Below are 18753 nucleotides of genomic sequence, written 5' to 3' on the forward strand. Positions count from 1 at the left end.
AGCCTCCAGGTGGGGGCTCAGAGCCTCCCTCACGCCTAGAGTTCTGTTCAGGGCGGGCATGGCTGGGTGGCCCTCCTGTCACTCTCAGGTTCTAGGCAGGACACATCACTAGAAACACATTACTGAGTGGAGTCAGGTCTTACCCTAACCCGTGTCTTCACACCCCAGAGCTGTCTCCTCTGCCCTCCTCTGAGCCTCTCCTCTGCCCAGAGTCCCCTCCAGAGAACCCAGCCTCTTGTGTAATCCATGATTCTTTTTCCCTGGGCCAGGAAGCTTTCATTGCCCACTGTCCTTATAACGTGCGGGGAGGCCGGGCTCACAACGGCCCGTTTAGCAGGTGGTGGATTCCAGGTCCACTCCGCTCACAGAGGTGGATGGTGACATCACTGACAGCATGGAGACCCAGGTCTGCCTTGCTGTGTGGAGGGGGACTTCCTGTCCCCACAGTTGGGGCTTGAGTTTGGGGCTGTGGACTACCAGCGATGACCATTTAGCTTCTCTCTGGGGAAACGACTTGTCAAGAGAAAACCAAAAAAGCACTTTCCTAATGTTCCCATAGAAATGGTTATGAAGGAAAAGGCTCTTCAACAGTTTGTTTTTTTTTTTAAAAAAAAAAGAACCTTTGTTCACAAATATATATATCATTTTATTATATATTATACATATTTATGATATATACTTATATATATTTTAAAAATTTTGTATTATGGAAAATTTCTTCCACATACAAAAATGAAGAGAATAGCATAATGAACCCCTGTGTAGCCATTGCCCATTCCTGGTCTGTCCTGTTACATCTCTATCCCCATCCACTTCCTCCATCCCATCTCCCATCATTTTAAGCAAATCCAAGACACAGTTTTATTTCAAATGTAAGTATTTTAGTATGTATTTTTGAAAGACAGGGGCTTAAAGAAGAACACAGAGAACCACAATACCATTATCACTGTCATATATTGTTAAAAACTAAAGTTTATTAGCTCTTTCTGATTGTAGAAATAATACTTGCTTATTGAAGAAAATTTGGAAAATAAGGGAGAGTTTAAAAAGAAAAATTCATCCATTATCTCATCACCTAGAAATAACCTCTGTTAAAATGTTGGTGTTTACTTCTAAGTATCTTTTCCATCCAGGAAGACACACCCACAGTTGTCCCCCCACATACACGTAATTGAGGTTGTGATGTGTGTGGTTTTATAGCCTGCTTGGTTTAATTCTCTATCGTGCCCAACGTGAACATTTCTCAGTGTCATTAAAATTCTTCAAAGACTTCCTTTTTAATGATTGTATAAAAACTGGAACTTCTTAAACTTGCTGGCTGTGTGAGGCCTGCCCCATATATACCTGGGGCACATCTGACTTTCCTCCCCAGGGCTCCTGTCCTCACCTGAACAGTGAAAATGTGTCCTTGGATCCTTGAGGCCCAGACAGAGGAGGCCCAGGCAACCCTGGGCCCAAGGAGATGGGCAGCAGCCTTGGCGGGCAGCCTGACCACCAACTCTGGGCCAAGCACACACAGCTCCAGGCCCACCCAAACCCCTGTGACTCAGTTCCCTCACCTGTAAAGTGGGGATCCTCCCACTTACCTCCTAGGGCTTTGGCAAGGATTAAATGAAGTACCTGGGACCCAGAATCCCAGTTACACAGGCCAAGCTGTGTTCCAAATCCAGCTCTGTTTTATTTCCAAGCCTGCCTTTCATGCCCTCTGACAGTGGTTCCTAATAAGTCATGCCTGTTCAAACCATCTGGGCATCTTTCAAAGCTGCTGATGCTCTCGCCCCAGACGTTCAGATTTGGGGCACAGATTCCTGGGAACCACTGCCTTGAGCAAGTATCCCACCCTCCTCCCCAAATAGTCCCCATTCTAGGCAGCAGTCATTGATGCCTGAAATTCTAAAGCAAATCCTAGCTTTGTCAGTAACTCCTGTTAAAATGCCAATGCCCCTGAGCAGTCATACATATGAAGCACCATAGACAGGCCGGCTCATCTCTCTTTGGGGTCCTTTCCATTGTAGTAAGTAGCTAAGGGCAGCAGGCCTGGATGGGACTAGGAAGAAGGGGTTGGGCCACCTAGGGTCAGAGCTGTGGCACCCAGGCCTCTGAGGGGAGGATGCTCACCAGCCAGGAAAGCCTGAGGTCAGAGAGGAAGGGCAGGCTGGCCCGAGGTGGGTCCCTGAGGAGGTGAGCAGGGCATGCGCACTGCAGAGACCCTGCTCACAGCTCACAGTTCCATCCATGCAGGCCTCTCAGGCTCAAATCCCACATCCCAGACTGGAGTCCCTACCCTGGCAGAGCTCCATGCCAGGATCCTAGCGGGGAGGCACCATTGGGAGCTCCAGATACGAGGGAGGGAGGGTTCTGATAGGCACAGATCCCCACCACACCAGGGAACGTCAAGTGTATGCAGCCCTGAGGCCCGTGACCAAGGAGATGCATTCACATGTCCATTAAGCAGGGAGGTCACCCTCCACTGCTGGCCGGCCGGGACCTGCACACAGGCTTTGTTCTGACCACACATTCACACATTTGTCAATTTGAATAGTTGTCTATGTTTAAACATCTCCAGATTTCCAGCTTATCTTGAAAAATGAGCCCAAACAGGGACCCGGATCTCACATGGGCTGGTCCCAACCCCTCCCGGTGGGGTGAGGTGGGCGTACTTCAGGTGCCACCACCCCCCGCTTCTCCCGGGTGGGCCCACCTTACTAATTCAGGTGAGTGCCTGGTCCCTGGGCCCGAGTTAGCAGCGCCTATTTTAATGTTACTGACACCACACACGTGCCAGGGAGGCCCATGTTGGACACTGGGGACAACAGACGAACGGGACCCCATCATTGCCCCCAAGGAGCTCAGTCTGTGCTGGATGATGCCAACACAGCCAAGGACACTTGAGGGGCCCAGGAGAGGCAGCCCCAGTCCCCTCTGGGGTGAGGGAGGTGTGGGAAGGCTTGGGAAGACTTCCTGAGGGGAAGTGAGCATGGGGTTAGTGATTAAAGGACTTGGAGTGGGGGAGGTTGGAGGAATGAGGCTGGGTGCTGGAGTACCCGCACCAACCCCCTGCTGCCTCTGCTCCCTCCACAGGGCCTGGTGGTAGCCATCCTCTACTGCTTCCTCAACGGGGAGGTGAGTGTTCTTGGGCTGCCCGGATTTCTAGAGGATCTCCCTAGCCTCTGGATTCCAGTTCAGGAGGAGCTACCTGGCAGGTGATAGGGATGGGGTGTAGTGTGAGTGGGGAAGCCTGGGCTTGTCTTCTAAGAGTCTGAGCTCATTTTATGGGACCAACAGAATCAACCAGAGGCCTTGTTAAAATATTTGGTGGGCCCTACCCCCAGTTTCTAATTCACCAAAAATGGATTCTGTAGGTCTGGGTTGGAGCCTGAGAACGTTTTTCAACGAGCACTCCAGGTGATTCTTATCCTTGGGCTAATTCAGGAAATGGGAGAAAGTGCAGGCACAATGGGAGAAAAGCAGCAGCACTGCTCTGCTGCTTGCTTGATGCGTGATCTCGGTCACTGCCCTTCTCTGTAAAATGGGAGACTCAGATGACCTGCCAATCAATCCTCAGAGACCTCCAAATGAGTGTTGACTTCCTGGGGGGCTGCACACTTACCTTGAGGTCTCTGCCCTTGCCCAGAGCGTCTGGGTCAGGAGCGAGATTCCTGGCACACGGAATCTGCGCCATCAACACTAGTTGAATACGGTACTGCACACAAGTCAAGCGTGTGACTGTGACTGTTGGCCATCTATCTGGTTCACCACACTTGAATGGGAATAACCTGTGATGTTTTCCAAAATCAAGCATCAAGCCTAGGCTCAAAGGTTTTGCTGCTACAGCTGGGGATCATGAAGGAAAGTTCCAAAGAGCAACTCCCAGGCCCCCACAAGTTCTGAGCTAGGGTGGCTTCACAGGGATGTGTCCAGCTGTCCCAGGTGATGATCTGGATGTTGCAGTTCTGGAGTTTGTGAGACAACCACAGGCCCCTTCTCTGGGACAGATGTAGTAGATCGCAGGACCCAGGGGAGAGGGGTCCTCCATACCTACAGGACATCGGGGCTGGAAGTGGTCCATCTGAGTGACCTGCAGGAGAGGGAAGGCATGACTGCTAGGCAGGTGGCAGGGCCCGTGTGGAGGTCCCCAGGGAGCAAGTGGGACTTAGGGCACAGGGTCCTTCTTCCCTCCCCGGCTGATGGCTGGTCTCTGGGGGCAGGTGCAGCTGGAGGTTCAGAAGAAGTGGCAGCAGTGGCACCTCCGTGAATTCCCACTGCGCCCTGTGGCCAACTCCTCCTTCATCAATGGCACCAGTGGCCTCACCCATGGCACCAAGACCAGCACCCTGGAGCCGAGTCGGAGCACCTGCAAGGCCAGCGTCATCTGAGAGGCTGGAGCAGGGCCACCCTCAGACAGAGGCCAAGATGAGTCCTGAGAGGGCTGGACACTGTTGCAGGACAGTCTGTCTTCCCAGCAGACATCATATGCTTACTCCTATGACTAGTCACACCCTTCCTCCAGGCTTCCAGGGGTGGGTGGGGGCGCGTGTGGTGACAATTCCTCAGAACTGAAGGAACTTGGGACACTGTGGGGCAGGAAGAGGGCATGGGATCTGGGTCTGTTGTGTTCTCCCGGGAAGAGCAGTTCAGGGGTCCCAAAAGGGGGCAGGGAAATAAATGGTAGCTGGGATGAGATTTGGTCTCAATTTGTCAGTCTTTTTGCCCTTGAGACACAAGGTGAGGGGCAAGGGAGAATGCTCTGGCTCACTCCCTTACCCCTCCTGGAGGAGGGGGCTTCCCTGCTCCCCCTGGCTCCAGTTCTCAGGGACAAGCTTAGAAGCCCAGGACACATGAGAAATCGAGGCCCTTGGCCCTAGGACCCCCCCTACCCAGGATCCCCACCCCTCATTGCAACTCACCTGTCCAGTACCTCGCATCCTAGAGCCTTCAAGACAACAGCTGAATTAATCTGATCAAGTCACAGTGGAGGACCTCCAGCTCCTTGTTAGCAACCCTAACAGGTATGAGGCACCCCTCTCTTCTTACAGCTGTTTCACAGTTAGTTATCCACAGCCCCAGGGGCAGGTACAGCAGGAAATGGGGCATGATCCCATTTGACAGAAGAGAAGCAGCTTCACCAAGGTCCTGTGACTTGCTCAAGCTACTCAGCAAGGAAGTGGCAGAAGTTCAGTCCAGGGCCTTTGGTTTCAAATACCCTCGCTCCAAGGCTGTGTCTGTTTTCCCCGGTCCCGGACAGGGAAGGAAGGAGGGGGGTCCTGTCTCCCAGCCCCATTGGGAATTTTAGTTTCACCCTTTACTCTCTGGATCTCAGTTCCCTTGAATATCAGCCCTCTCTCCCCATCAGCTAGGTGAGGATTAAAGAAGACTAAATATCTGAACCCTTTTACATAACAAAGCCTACTAGTGCTCAGGGGAGAGCATTCTGGACAGAAGCAGAGACAACTCCTCCCCTACGTAGAGGAAAGGGTATCCTGCTGGTGGGTGGGCCCAGCTCTGGTCCAGCTCTGGGTGACCCTGGACAAGTGCTGTCCCTCTCTAGGCCCTGGCTCCCCACCTCTGCACCAACCCCCTGCAGAGACAAGGAGGTCACCACTTTGCACCTTGTGGACTGCTCCTGGAGGGAAAAGGCCAGGTGCCCATTTTCCAGGGCTAAGAACCCAGCCTGTATGTTTGATGAGCTCTGCTCTCCGAAAAACTGATTGGTCCATGACACCTTTTTTGAGTGATCTCCACGGACTCCGTGCATCTTGGAATAAAAGTTTTTAAAAAATCACAAGAGGTAGGTATAGGTGCCCAGCCCACTCCAGAAAAGGGGCCTGCAGTGACAAGGGCAGGGCAGAGACCAAAACCCCATGCAATCAGTAGCAGCCAGAATGAACCCGGGAAGACCAGAATTCATCAGGTGGGGGAGGGGGAAGGGGTTAGTGTAGGATGAAACAGCCTGAGGGCAAAACCCCCACCTACTGGGGCAGAAAAGGGACTGGAAAGGGGGCAATTTGATGCACAAAAATGCAGATCTGCCAGCAAGGATGGAAATCTCCACTGGTTCCTGGTCCCCTTCACCTGCACTCATCCCCAGGATGGTTGTTAATCATTACCCAAGGTCTGGTTGGGCCTCTTTACCCCCTGGAGTCCAGCAGGTCCAGATAGGTGCTCTTTGAAACGTGTCCTAGGATCAAAAATGGTACCCTAAGGCCATCCAACCCTTACCAAAGATGGACACACAGGCTCACCTCAGGGAGGTCAGTGTATTAGAAATCCTCCTGGAAGGGCTTGCTCAGGAACACTTCTCAAAGAGTTAAGGCAGGATTCCCGCAGGCAGATTCCCCAGAGGGGACAGCAGCCGCTGGGAGCTGGGGTCATCCAGGGATTATGGGGTCCTCCAAAAGGCAGGAGTCAAATCAAGTCAAATGGTTTGAAAACCTACTATGTGCAAGAAATTCTGAGGGAATCCTAAACTCTGCCTCCCCGGCATGACCATACCCAAAGCAGGGCAACGTGCACAAAGGCCCTTTGAGCTGGTGGGAGGAAGTCCTAGGCACCAACTGGACACCCTTAGCTGGAAGAATGACCCACTCTTAGCAACCCCAGAAGGCCACAGGGACCCTACAGCCCATATCCCAGCACAGAGTCAATAAAACAGGTGTGAAGTGCACTTGGCTGTGCAGCCAGCCCGGGCACCAGGTACCGGAGCTGTTTCCAAATCTATTTCCGTCCTGGGAAGAAGGATTCAAGAAGGGTTTAAAATGTGTTTCTTCTTCTTCTAAAATCAACATCCTAATAACTTGGCTAAGCCTGTACAGCTGGTGGCACTGAGGCACCCTCCTGGCCTCTGGCCCTGCAGACCAGCTGCAAAGGCCCCTGGGCCATTTCTGACCAACCATCCAAAGGTTATTGGCTAAGACGCAGCAGTTTCAAGGTCATTGTCCCACCCCTACCCCCACCAGAGGTCACATGTTGGAAAAGTCCCATCTTGACCACATTTTCTTGTAGAACCTGATGTCCTCAGAGGGGGGGCCTAAAATTTCCTTGGTTGGCCCCAGGGATGGGTGATGCTGTTGATGTGAAGGCCACTGATGGCATTCAGGAAGAAGAGGAAGGAGGCGGTGAACTCACACCAGAACATCAGGGTGAAGCCAATCAGCGTGACCTGGTTCCTGAGGAGGATCACGAAACTCAGGAGCCCTCCGAAGGAGAGGATGAAGGAGATGAGGAGAAGGAAGGAGCCCAAGGCCCATTTCCGCCGCGAGTAGAGGTCCTCACACACCTGGGATACCATAAGGAGCTCCAGGCCGAAAATGGCGGCCACCACGGCCAAGGCGCTCACACTGCGGGCCAGGACCATGCCCACGGCCAGCCCGGGCACGTGGGCCTGACTCAGGTCTCTGAGGCAGTGTGGCCTCGTCTGGTTGGAGGTGGTGCAGAAATGCCATAGCCCGAAGAGCCGGTCCTCAGCCAGGAGCCAGTGGCCGTCACAGATGGACACGGAGGAGAGGACCACGGCCAGGGCGGCACACACGATGATGAGGGTCCGGATGAAGGATTCAAAGAAGGGCCGGCGGGGCCTCCTTTGGGCCAGCAGCCTCTGGGCCTGCAAGACACCGCAGAGACAGCATGTCAGGGGAAGCCCCGCCACACCCCCTGCAACCTCTTCAGGGAAGAGCCTGAACATGCCTTCCAGCTTCCCACAGCTGTGTGTCCTGCTCCGGTCTCCCGGGAAGCCTGGAATGCTCGCCTTTACTCACAGCTTCCTCCCCAGCAGCTCCTTACCTTTCCGCACAGACCCACTTTCTTTGGGGAACTCTTCCCCCATTCTACCTGTTCCCCGTCCTCCATTCAAGACCTTATAAGCATTGACTGTCCAGTTTCCTGAACTTTATTTCTTTAATGATCTTTATAATGAGTAAAAAATCCACGTTCTATTGACTGGCAAATCCTAGTCTCTTCTGAATTCAGAAAACCTGTCTGGCTTGGCTAGTGTGACCTTGAGCCTGCGGCTTGCCTTGGTTTCTTTGTAAGCAAAGCAATATTGCCAGGAAGCAGGGTGAGGGTTGTAAAAGGCACTGTACATTAGCATATCAATACAAGGTTCCGTTTCCCTCTCTCCCTTCCCCAGGACGTGGCCAGTTTTATCCTAATCCCCACCCACCTGGTTCTGAACTTTCCACATTTGGTCCAGGACTCGTGTTATTACCTTGTTTTCCTCAGTACTGAAAGTAATATTGCACCTTGCCCTTCAGTCTTGCTCAGCCTGTACCTCACGCTGAGCTTGTCAACCAAACTCTCTGTTCTAGCAACTTCTAGCTGTGGCGAAGACTCTGTGGCTCTCCTTCAGTCTGTGGTCTCAGCACTGGACGAGTGCACCCCCCTCTTCTCTCTCGACAAGCTGGGCCAGGCGTCCAGTGAGGTGTCCCTATCTCATAGCCCTGGGACACCACCCAGGCGCCCATCCACACTGCAGACCCAGAAAGCAAAAGAAATACTTCAAAGGGTCAAACTCCTTACCATGGCCCACAAGCCCTGCAGATCTGCCCCGCCTCCCTCTGCAACTGCATCCCCCAGCACACTCTCCCTGGCCACCTCACCCAGGCACAGCAGCCCTCTTTCCAGGCCTAGGACAAGCCTAGAACTTGCTTCCCTCAGACCTACTGGCCTCTCCCCATGAAAGGCTCGTCTCCAGCCCCCTCCACCCCTCCAGGCTGCCTTCTTTTCTCCATTCTTCACATCTCAGCTGAAATGTTACCTCCTCAGAGAGGTCTTTGCTGCCCACGCAACCCAAACCAGGCCCCCTCCTGTCATTCCCAGTCAGGCACCCTGTCTGTTTTCCTCACCGTTCTGATCAAGTTACACATTCCTTTTGCATCTGTAGTTATATATTGTTGTCTATCTCACCCGGAGGCTGTGCTCTCCAAGAGGGCAGGGCCTCCCGTTCAGACACTGCTGTGTCCCCAGTACCTGGCAGTGCTTGACCTGGACACTCAGTGGGTGCTCAAGGAGAGCCATGGGACAAGTGAATGGTCAAGTTTGCAACCGCTGTCACTTCCCTCTGAAGCTCCCTTTAAACTGAGTCTCCTGCCCAGTCATAAATTAAATTACCCCCTTTACAGTGTGCATGGAAGCAGCCCAGGTCACATCCCGGTTTGGGAGGTAAGCAAAACAGACAGCTCATGCGTGACGGTCACTGCTGGGAAACCGAACAGGCACTATGGGGTGCACCTTGTACAATATGCAAATGGCAGCTTCCAGAGGCAAGTCCGGGCCACACCTCTCAGTGAGGGACAGAAAGCAAAACCACACTCCTGGGACACTTCTGTGGTCAGAGCCCTGGCAGGAACATCAGGCTGTCTGCTAACCTGCCCACCTGAGCAGGAGCTACTGCTAATTTCAGCCCCAGGAATACATGAATAAGGACCAGTTCGCTTTCAGCACTTCTGCCTAAGTAGGGTCCTATTTTACCCTTAAACCTCTCAGTTTGGTGAAGCAGGAAGCTCTGTGGGGGGAGGGGGGGATGTGAAGAGGGAATCTGTGTTATTACAGAGGTCAGGTGACTTGCCCAAGATCATTTACCTAAATATAAAGCCTGTTACAGCTCCCTAGACAACCCTCTAATGTGCAATGGGTGGGATGCATTCAACCCATAAATACTGACTGGCGCCTTCAAAGTACAGGGCCTTCGTCTTAGGGGCTCGATATTACTGGTGAGGAAAAGGATTAGAGAGTAGAGGGATGCCCAAGGCGTCAGGACCCCCACTCAGATCCCAAAACAAAGGCAGCCTGGGGAGCTGTAAAGAGCCCCCAGGCAGGAGTCTGGGCCGTGGTTCTCCAACCGTGACCTGTTGCTTCCTAGAGGGGCCTCCAGGTGCTGAAGCAGGGGAGTGAGGAAATCAGCCCCGGGGCCCTTCCTCACTCCAACCACAACAGATCCCTGTTCCCTGCTGAGACATTGGGAATCCATGAGCCTGCATTAGGGAAAAAGGCTCTACAGCTAAGAACAAACCAAGGGAACTTTCAAAGCTGTGTCTACAAATCAGTCAAGGTGTCTGTCTTTGCGTGATTTCTGAACCTCTTTGCCAGTGTTTTCTCATCTGCAAAATGGAGGTGGTGACCCCTGCCGGAAAGCAGTAGCCACGGAGGCACCTGGGGAGGTTGCAATGCCCCTAGAGGTTGATGAGGTTCTAGGATAGGACAGCCCCAGATGCAGAGAGCAAGTCAAAAGAGCACAGCCCCAGAAACCTTTAGACCCTATAGACATCATGCTGTCTGGAGCACAGGCACCTCCCGTCCCTCCCTCCGCCCCACCTGTCCTCGGCACTGGACTGGACTTTAATCTCCAGGCCCTCAGACATCACACCGGAAGCAGAAACAGAAGACAGCTGATGTGGGTTCATTTCTCCCCCTCGCACCCCAAATCAGGGCTTCATTTAAACTCTGACACCTATAAAACTCCCAAGGATTAAAAGAGATCTGTATATAAAGCTCCTTGGCACATGAGCAGCTCTCAATTCATGGGAGCTATTAATAATATTAGTAATAATAACCCATATTGGAGTCTTCCTCCTAACCAGCCTGCACCACACCCCCAGCTGCTGGCACCTCTGCTAGCTTTCAGTGATCCAGGGCCTGAAACCCTCTCCGGGAGGGCTGCCAGGCAGCAGTGTGGTCAATGGAGGGTCGATGGACAAGAGGAATCTAGTCCTGCCTCAGACCTTCGAGCCCCCAGCTGTGTGACCTTGGGCAAGTCACTTTAATGTCTCAGGGCCTTGACTTTCTTTGCTAAAAAAATGTGTTTCCCCTCTTTTCATCTGTAACCCTGAATGATTTCTAGCCAGCGACCTCTAGAACAATGTCACCTGACACTCCTGGGCCACTGAGTCCAGTGCCAAGATCTTATTTTCCTGTATAACCCAGAACCCCCCCCTGCTCCTGTCCACCTCCAAGTAGACACTCTGGGCTGCTCACTACTCATTTTCCACATCCCCAGCACATCCCCAGTATTTGTGCACCCCACCCCACCCCACTGCCCACTCTGCCTGGGCCCAGGTCAGGCCCTTATCATCATCATTGGCTGGAAATTTCTCCAACAGCTTCCTAAAGAGTTGGCCTGCCACTGTTCCCTTGAGCCCACGCCTCACCCACCCCTGCCCACATGACCCAAGTGCACTGGTCAGGCCGGCACAGGAGCCAGCCAGCCTGCTTTTCAGCTGTGTGACCTCTGGCAAGTTATTTATCCATTCCCTCTCTTTCCACTTCCTCAACTACAAACAGAACAGTACCTACCTCCTGTGGTTGCTGTGGGGCTGAAATGAGTTATCAGCCCAAGTGCTTAAAGCAGCCCTGGCGCACGTAGCTAAGTGCACCTAAGCGGCAGCGTCTACTGTCAAGCAGGCGCAGCGCCCAGGCTCACAGGGCTTCCCCTCATCTCCCCACCCCACCTCCCACCGCCGCAGCCCCTCATCCTTCTCCCGCTAGACGCGGCCCCCTCACCTTGCTCAAGTCTCCCTGCCCCTAGGAGCACAGCACAACAGCCCCCCACCCCCACCCCTGCCAGTTAATCCTGCCCGGAGTGTTTGCACCTGTTAATTTAGCCCTCCCTTCTGATACTTCTTCTAAATCCTTGTTCACAAGTTTCTCTCCCCAACGGGACGGTCAGCTCCTGGAGGGGAGAGACCACACCCGGTTCCACGCTCCTCACTGCCTGTCCCAGGAGGCTGCCTGGTCATGACTCAAGATTATGCCACAAAACAAAGAGGAGGAACTCGCTGCATCCCGTTCCCCGCCTCCCCACCCCAGAGGCTGCGTCCTGGCTAGAAGGGGTTTGGCGGTGGCCTGTGGGTTTGGGTTTCTCCTGCTAGAGAAAGGCAGAAAGGGCGAGTGGGATTTGGAGCCATGAAGTCCTGGTTTTGAATCTCGATTCTGTCGCTAAGCTGGCCACCAAGGACAGGTGACCTCACCTCCAGGCCTCAGTTACCACATCTATAAAATGGGCGGAGCAGTATCGACCGGAGTCAGTGTAATGGGAATCTGAGCACTTGCACGCAAAGTCAGCGAGCCTCTCTAATCGCCAGGCCAGTGCAGTCGGAGACGGCAGGAAGCGAGCTGTGCAATGCCTCCGCGTAAACGAAGCTCGCCGGCAGGGTAGCGGTCCCGCCACCGCCGACTTCCCTTCGGAGGGCAGCACGCCCGCGCGGAGGGGGCAGGGATACGTAGGTTCCCAGCCCACATCAACATCTTGCACTACTCTGAGAAAACCAATCTTCGGGGATGCGGTCCTCTTCTCTCACGAGAGCCTCTTCTCTGAGGCGTCCGCCCGCCCCAGCCCCCCAAACAGTTCTGGGGAGAGGAGGTGGTCTTTCTATCCCCCAGCCAAGAAAGTTCTGGCTTGCCCAGAGATGCATCCTCAGGTTACATAAGGCAAGCCTCACTTTGCAAGTGGATTCTGTCCATCCTCCACGCCAGACGCGCCTCGTTTTTAAAAAGGAGGGACCCCTCTGGTGAGCCTAGCCGATAGACACTGGGGACCCCAGACAGAAGGAGAAAAATCTTCCCCAAGAAGTTTAGGAGCCTCGGGTGCTTGCAGGGCCGCGAGCAGAGGCCGACAGGAGCCGGCGCCGCAGGAGCAGCACTGGGGGCGGGTGCCCCCGGTCGCTTCACGCCCACCCTCCTCGGAACCCCGAGGCTTGCCACAGGGTGCGGGCACTTCCACCCCGGCCCGCGGCTGGCATTCGTTTTCGTTGCGAAGCCCCCCCCTTCCCCACGAGGGGGCAGACCCCGGCCCGCTCGGGGTGGGCGGCTCAGCGCGCCGCCGGCCCGCGGGTACCTGCACGGCGATGGCAGTCATGCTGCGCTGGGGCTCGCCGCGCGCTCCCGCCTCGCCGCCTCCGCCGCTCGGCTGCGGCCGCCCGCGCCCGGGCCCGGACCTCTCCCCGGGGGCGGAGCGGGGCGGCGGAGGGCGGGCGCAGAGGGAGGGGACGTTGGCGGCGGAGCAATTAACCCGGGCCGGGCCCGTCTGCCCCCGCCGCCCTCTGCGGCTCGGTTTACGCTGAGTCAATGGGGGCGGCCTGGAGGAACCCCCTGGGCAGGGGAGAGGAGGGTCCGGCTCGCGGGGCCGGGCGAGAGGACCCGGCCGGAAGGGGGAGCTACCCCCAGGGTCCGAGAGAGGAGGATCTGGCGGGAGGGGGAGCGCTGGCCGGGCTGATTTCGGGGCCCGGAATCACCCCTCGCTCCCGAACCTCGGAGGACGGCTTCGCCGGGGCGCAGACTCCTCGAGGGCCGCGACGGCACTGGCCGACGGGCCCGAGGATTAGGTTCCAGCCCCAGCTTGCCGAGTCGAGCGTCTGGAGGAGGCGGTAGGGTAGAGGGAGGAGGCACGCGCCTGGGCTCGGCTGCCTTCACCACCCGCTGTGTGACCTTGGGCTGCTTGTTTAACGTCTCTGAGCCACGGTTGCTAAATGAGGTAATATTTGTGAAAGGTCAGGGTCTTGCGAGGCCCTCGGTAAATGTGAACGGAATGGAATTTTCTGGGGCAATCCTGCTTGCGTCCCTTTTCTCTCCCCCACAGGGGGATGTGCAAACCTGCTCCCCTCCTGGCCTCCTCAGGGACCATCAAATAGACAAATATGACAAAACAAAAGTCGTTGTTCTTCCTTGACTTTGGTGAGGCCTGAGTGCTCGAGGAGGCAGCGCATAGAGTCCCCACAACAAAAAGGGGTGGGAGTGGGGGAGGGTCCCAGGGCAGCAAATTCCAACGAAGACACCCCCCCACCCCGTCTCTCCCTACTTGTGGAGATGTGCTGGGTAAGGAGAGGGAGTTCCTGCTTGAGGTAAAGCAAGACGTTTCTCCTTAACGTCATTAAATTATGGGCTCATTCAGGCAGGCAGGCGGCTCCCCTGTGACTTTACCCAAGAACATTCAAAACAACTGCACTCACCTCTTTCCCCCAAAAGCCATGTGAGAAAAGGGGAAAGTTACAGTTGTATGTGCATCTCAGTTAGATGTTCATTTGAGTCCATCACTGCCAGAGAGACCTTGTGAAACCCTTTATCCCAGTCCTCGGCCAGCATGGGAGGGCCTTGCCCACAGCCCCCTACATCTGAAGTCCAATGGGGAGCCAGGACTGGAATTCACTGGCAGTCCCAGTCTGGGTCTGAGTTCTTGCCACCATTCTGCATCAGAATCACAGGGAGGGCTTGTTAAAACACAGACTACTGGGCCCACTTCAGAATTTCTGGCCCAGTAGGTCTAGGGCGAGGCCCCACCATGTGCATTTCCCACCAGGAGACGCTGCTGCTGCTGCTCTGGGGGCCATGCTTTGAGAACCACTGAGCGAAGGCAAAGGGCAGCTGGCCAGGCCCAGCCAGGTCAGCCTCTCTCTGCGGGGGGCCTTCCTTCCATGGCCCCCACCTGGCTTCTCCCCAACTGAGGGTCCCAGAAGCCAGGTTCTCCTCCCTCCACAGAGGCTCAGACGGGAAGGGAGGGCCTGGGTCTGTTGGAGGTCCCTTTAAAGAGCCCTAGAATGCTCTGCAGGACCTTCTGGGTTCCTGGGGCCTGCAGCATTTCCATAAGCAGGAGAGGAGTGCCTGGAATTCAGATCGGAACTGTCAGGCTGGGAATCCATGCCCACGGTGTGCCTCCTAATGCCTTCTGAGATTCAGTGTGGTCAGGCACATTTGGGCAGATGATGCCTGTTATGCTTTCTTGGTAAGAATAGAAAGTCTTGAATCAGTGGAATTTAGAGCAACAAGTCTTGTCAGCAAGATAGCTGGAGAAGCAGAAATGACTTAGGAATAATAAGGAGGAAGTAACTGTCCGGTTCCCGGTTCCCATCATTTTATGGTCATGAGAAGGCCCGGGACATAGCCGGGAGTCTGGGTGGAGTTCGTGCTGAGGACCAGGCATCGAGTCTATGAGCTGCTCACCTGGGTTGGCTCTCCCTCTTCATTCTACGATCCTGGGGTGTCCTAGGTACCTCCTCGGCACCCAGGGTTTGGGGCAGAGTGGGGTGTGGCAGCATCCACAGCACCCCCTTAGGGTACCCCCACCCCCTGGTGAGATAGGGAGAGAGGCAGATAACTCACCAGATGACTGTCTGGAGGGGCAGGGGTTCCCAGTGCCGTGGGGGCCATGGTGGGGCAGAGGTGGGGGTGGGATGACAGGGTGGGTAGGACCTCCAGGAGTTAAAACCAGAAACAGCATGGGGGTGAGTGGTGACCTCTGTGACAGCACAAAACCCACCCTATTTCTGGACTTTCTCTGCCTTTTCTCCAGACAGTGTGACAGATTCAACACCTGTCCCTCCCCCATCCCTACTTCTAGGCCTGGCCAGTGTTGGGAAAGAGAAATGGCATAAAGAAAGGGAGGAAGTGGCCCCTACTCCACCCCTCAGACCACTGTTATCTGATGAAAAAGACCTAGGCATTGTTCTTAGAGTTCCAGGGCAGGGACACACGTACTGATCAATGAATCAATAAGTACTAGATCTACTGGTCAGTCAACAAGCGCTCTCTTGCCTCTGGGCCTTTGTACTCGCTGCTTCCTGTCTGAAATGTACTTCTCAAGAGAGTAACATCTAAGACTCACCACCTCACTCCTTTGAGGTCTGGGCTCAGATGTCACCTTATCAGAGATGCCACCACATCTAAAACAACCCCCCCATTCTTTTTTCCCTTCCCCCTTGTTACCACACACACTTGTCCCTTGTCCCTCTATAGTGTAAGCTCCAAGAGGCCAAGGACTTTGCTGTGTTCGCTGGTGTATCCCTGGGGCCTAGGACAGAGCCAGGCACACGGTGGGTGCTCAGTCAATAGTCGCTGACAACATGAAGGAGTTGATTGACTCTCCTGTTACTCACCTCTGCCCTGGCCAATGAGGACGAAGAAGAAAAAGACAAAGTCTCTGTCAGTGGTAAAGGGCTTGGGTTTTAGGGTCAAAATCTGCCTCCCCTTCATTTCTGCTCCCTCGCTGGCCTCCCCAGTTCGGGCCTACGTCCTCCGTCTCTCTATTCCCTCACACCCCCGATCCACTCCATCCTCTCTTCTCCTCCACTCTAGGCCCCAACATCTCTAAAGTGGATGCCTGTGTAATATCCTCCTGCCTGGCCTCCCTGCGTCCACTCGCATCTTCTCTGTCCCTTCCTGCAGCTTCCCATCCCCTTTCCCAGGGCTCATGAGGCTGCAGTTATCTGGCCCCTGCCCATCCCTCTGCCCTCAGCTCCCGCTACACTTGCGCGCTGGGGCCTGGGCAGGAAGCTCCGTCCGGTCTCAGGGCTTCTTCACTCCCTGTTCTCTCTGTGTGGCAGGCCTTCCCCTGGGTGTCTGCTGGGCAGGCTGTCACCTCTGCAGGGGCCTGCCTTGATTTCCCCAGCCAGAGTAGCCCTCCAACATACCTGCCCCTATTACCTTTGTATTTTCTTGATCATGAGCTGAACTTCCCTGTCTGTCTGTCTCCTGGGTTTTCTGTTTCCCACTCTAAAATACTGTGCGCTCCCTGAGAGCTGGGACTGTCCCTCCTTCACTGCTCATGCCCGGTCCCAAGAGTAGGAACTGGTCAATAAAGTTTGCCAACTGAGGGACCAGGCTTCAGATGCATTCTGGACCAATTCCCCTCTATGAGCCTCAGTTTTCTGTCAAATGGGGAAACATGTCCCTCTTGGTGTCTGAGGGTCACACGAGGCCTTGTGTGTGAGGTGCCGGCCCCGTCTCTGCCATTAGGGAGCTTCGGTCTGAAGAGGGAGAGCCCTGCACTGGAGTTTTCTCCTCTGAGGCGTTGGGGTTGGGGGGCAGGGCTGCTGGTCTAAGGGGCAAGGAGACCCAGAGGTAAGAACAGGGAGTCCGCCAGGAGCCGCCACTCGAGGTTCACTGGGCAGTTTCAAAGCCGATGACTAACCCTGCCTGCCCCGTGCCTGTACTTCTGACCTGCCAACTCGCGCTGCCTGCCCTGTGGCCCTGGAGAGAGCAGCACCAGCCCCGCTGCCTCTCCCTTCCCTGTGCCCTGCCTTCACCCACCTGTCCTCTCTTCTCCCAGCCCTCTCCCCACGGCGTCCTGGTTCCAGGCCAGCTCCGTTCCTCTCCCCGCCAGGCCTCCTCCTGCCCTCTGCCTCCTCTGCCTCGAGCTCCAGCACTGCATTCCGACCTCCTCGCAGGCACTGGATTGCAACACAGACCTTGTTTACTGTGTTCTAGAGTGGCTGCGGGCCCAGGGGCTCCCCGCCCTGCCCTGTGGCTTGCCTCCTTCACGCCTTCCCTCTGGGAGGGCCTCAGGCGTGATGTTTACCCTGGCTCTGAAGAAAGGGCTGCGTCAGCTGCAGCAGCCCCACAGCGACGGCTTCTCATGGGGGAGGTGGAGGAGAACTGAAGCGATGAATGAATGAAACAGAAACTAGGTATCTTTCCTGAGTGGCTCTCTATGTCAAAACTGCCCACCCCTCGTGTCTTTTGAAGGTGATGAGGAGTGGTGCAGATGGGACTTCTGAGGGTGGCCTTTCTGTAGGGTCTCCACTTTCTAAAGCCAAGTTCTTCCTTGAGATGGGAGCTCTCCAGGGCACCAGGACCTGAAGATTTCCAGGTGGACCTTGTACCTACAAGATTTCTTGCGTCTTCTTTGCAGGCTGAACACTGGACTTGTCAGCACACTGTGAGACGCCCAGTCTCTTGGGGAGAGTCCCTGGTTAACCGAACATCCAGGGCGATTGTATAGAGCAGACTGCCAATGTATCCCTCCCAGAAATAGGTTGTGTTCTTTCCTACTCAGGGCGCCCTGCGGGGATCAAAGGGCCCAGGAAGCAGAATTAGGCCCCAGGAATTGGTTGGTGAGCACAGAAGGATGACAAGGGAAATTAAATGATTTAGACAGGGCTTTGCCTAAGCTGAGGGAAGCCCAGGAAATACCGCACCACCAGTTCATTGGATTTGATGTTTACAGGAAAGCAGGCTGGGTCAGAGGATTCAGGAGTGATAAGGGAGCCAGGGACCTCTAGGGAATTCACTGCAGGAGGATGGTCTCCCCAGGACTGGGGTGGTGGCCTCTGCGTGCTGGCTGCTTACCATCTTCAGTCTGTAGACACATTTTGTTTTGTCCACAAAGTGTTTTTAATTAAAAGAAAAAATGTTGTCAATTCAAAAATTGGGAAATTTTACACTAAATTCTGGATTTCTGGCTTTTCTTGAAAATGAGACCGTTTGGAAGCCTGAGGGTCCTTTTTCCACAAGGGAAGGATGGCCACTTTAGACGGACTGTGCTCTGCGGGCCCACCACTCTCATCCCTGGCTCTACGCCCTCCTCTGTGCTGCCGGCCTGGCCCCGGAGGCCAGGGCTCCAGCCCTGCGTGTGCTGGTCAAGGAACCAGCCAGACGTTCAGTGTCCGCAGGTTTTCACACTACCACCACTTCTTCCCCTGGCCGGCCCAGGTCTTTGTTCCCCATGACTCTGGTCTGCCTGAGACCCACCCTCGTGTCTCCTGGCCAGACTCGTGACCTTTCTGCTGCAGCCCTCACCCCTGTGGCAATGATCTCTCACTTCTGGTTCAGGTTCCTGAGACAGAATCTCCTTGGTCCAGGAGAGCCAGGCTGCTCAGTTTAATGGGAAGCAGACAGCTTGAGTGCTGGTTACTGTGGGGCCGGGGGTCCAACCCAGTCCCGAAAAGCTGTGACCAAGGGCTGGAGGCCGGGTCACATGGTATAAAACAGGCCTCCTGGGCAGCAGAGACTGTGGGCAAGACAGGGCTAGCAGTGAGGCAGGGACAGTACACC

At 54.9% G+C, this 18753-nt stretch overlaps 2 protein-coding genes across 3 annotated transcripts in view; one reads left to right on the forward strand and one right to left on the reverse strand.

Moving 5' to 3' along the window:
* SCTR (secretin receptor) overlaps nt 1-4475 on the forward strand; it is a 37221-nt gene extending 32746 nt beyond the window's left edge. The window contains exons 10-11 of the mRNA XM_058548825.1: nt 3082-3123; nt 4209-4475. Coding sequence (XP_058404808.1) covers nt 3082-3123; nt 4209-4376 — 210 coding nt within the window. The 3' untranslated portion in view covers nt 4377-4475. The remainder of the gene's footprint in view (nt 1-3081; nt 3124-4208) is intronic.
* On the reverse strand, nt 955-12917 carry TMEM37 (transmembrane protein 37). 2 transcript variants are annotated; one of them, XM_058548824.1, is made up of 3 exons: nt 12827-12917; nt 4908-7600; nt 955-4078 (listed from the first exon to the last, which is right to left on the reverse strand). In XM_058548824.1, exons 1-2 carry the CDS (start codon nt 12845-12847, stop codon nt 7028-7030), a joined length of 594 nt encoding a protein of 197 aa, XP_058404807.1. In that variant the 5' UTR covers nt 12848-12917; the 3' UTR covers nt 955-4078; nt 4908-7027. The 2 variants fall into 2 exon arrangements, with proteins under 2 accessions (XP_058404807.1, XP_058404806.1); XM_058548823.1 differs by lacking the exon at nt 12827-12917 and adding an exon at nt 7780-8481.
* Between the last annotated feature and the right edge of the window lie 5836 nt (nt 12918-18753).

The sequence above is a fragment of the Diceros bicornis genome, chromosome 10 (assembly GCF_020826845.1).
Source record: "Diceros bicornis minor isolate mBicDic1 chromosome 10, mDicBic1.mat.cur, whole genome shotgun sequence".
Taxonomy (NCBI): Eukaryota; Metazoa; Chordata; class Mammalia; order Perissodactyla; family Rhinocerotidae; genus Diceros; species Diceros bicornis.

Coding starts and splice junctions, on each gene's coding strand:
- TMEM37 (XM_058548823.1), bottom strand. CDS start 7,845: ATGGAGGACGGGGAACAGGTAGAATGGGGGAAGAGTTCCCCAAAGAAA. Junction 7,601..7,779: donor AAGTGGGTCTGTGCGGAAAG/GTAAGGAGCTGC, acceptor GGTGTCTTGCAG/GCCCAGAGGCTGCTGGCCCA.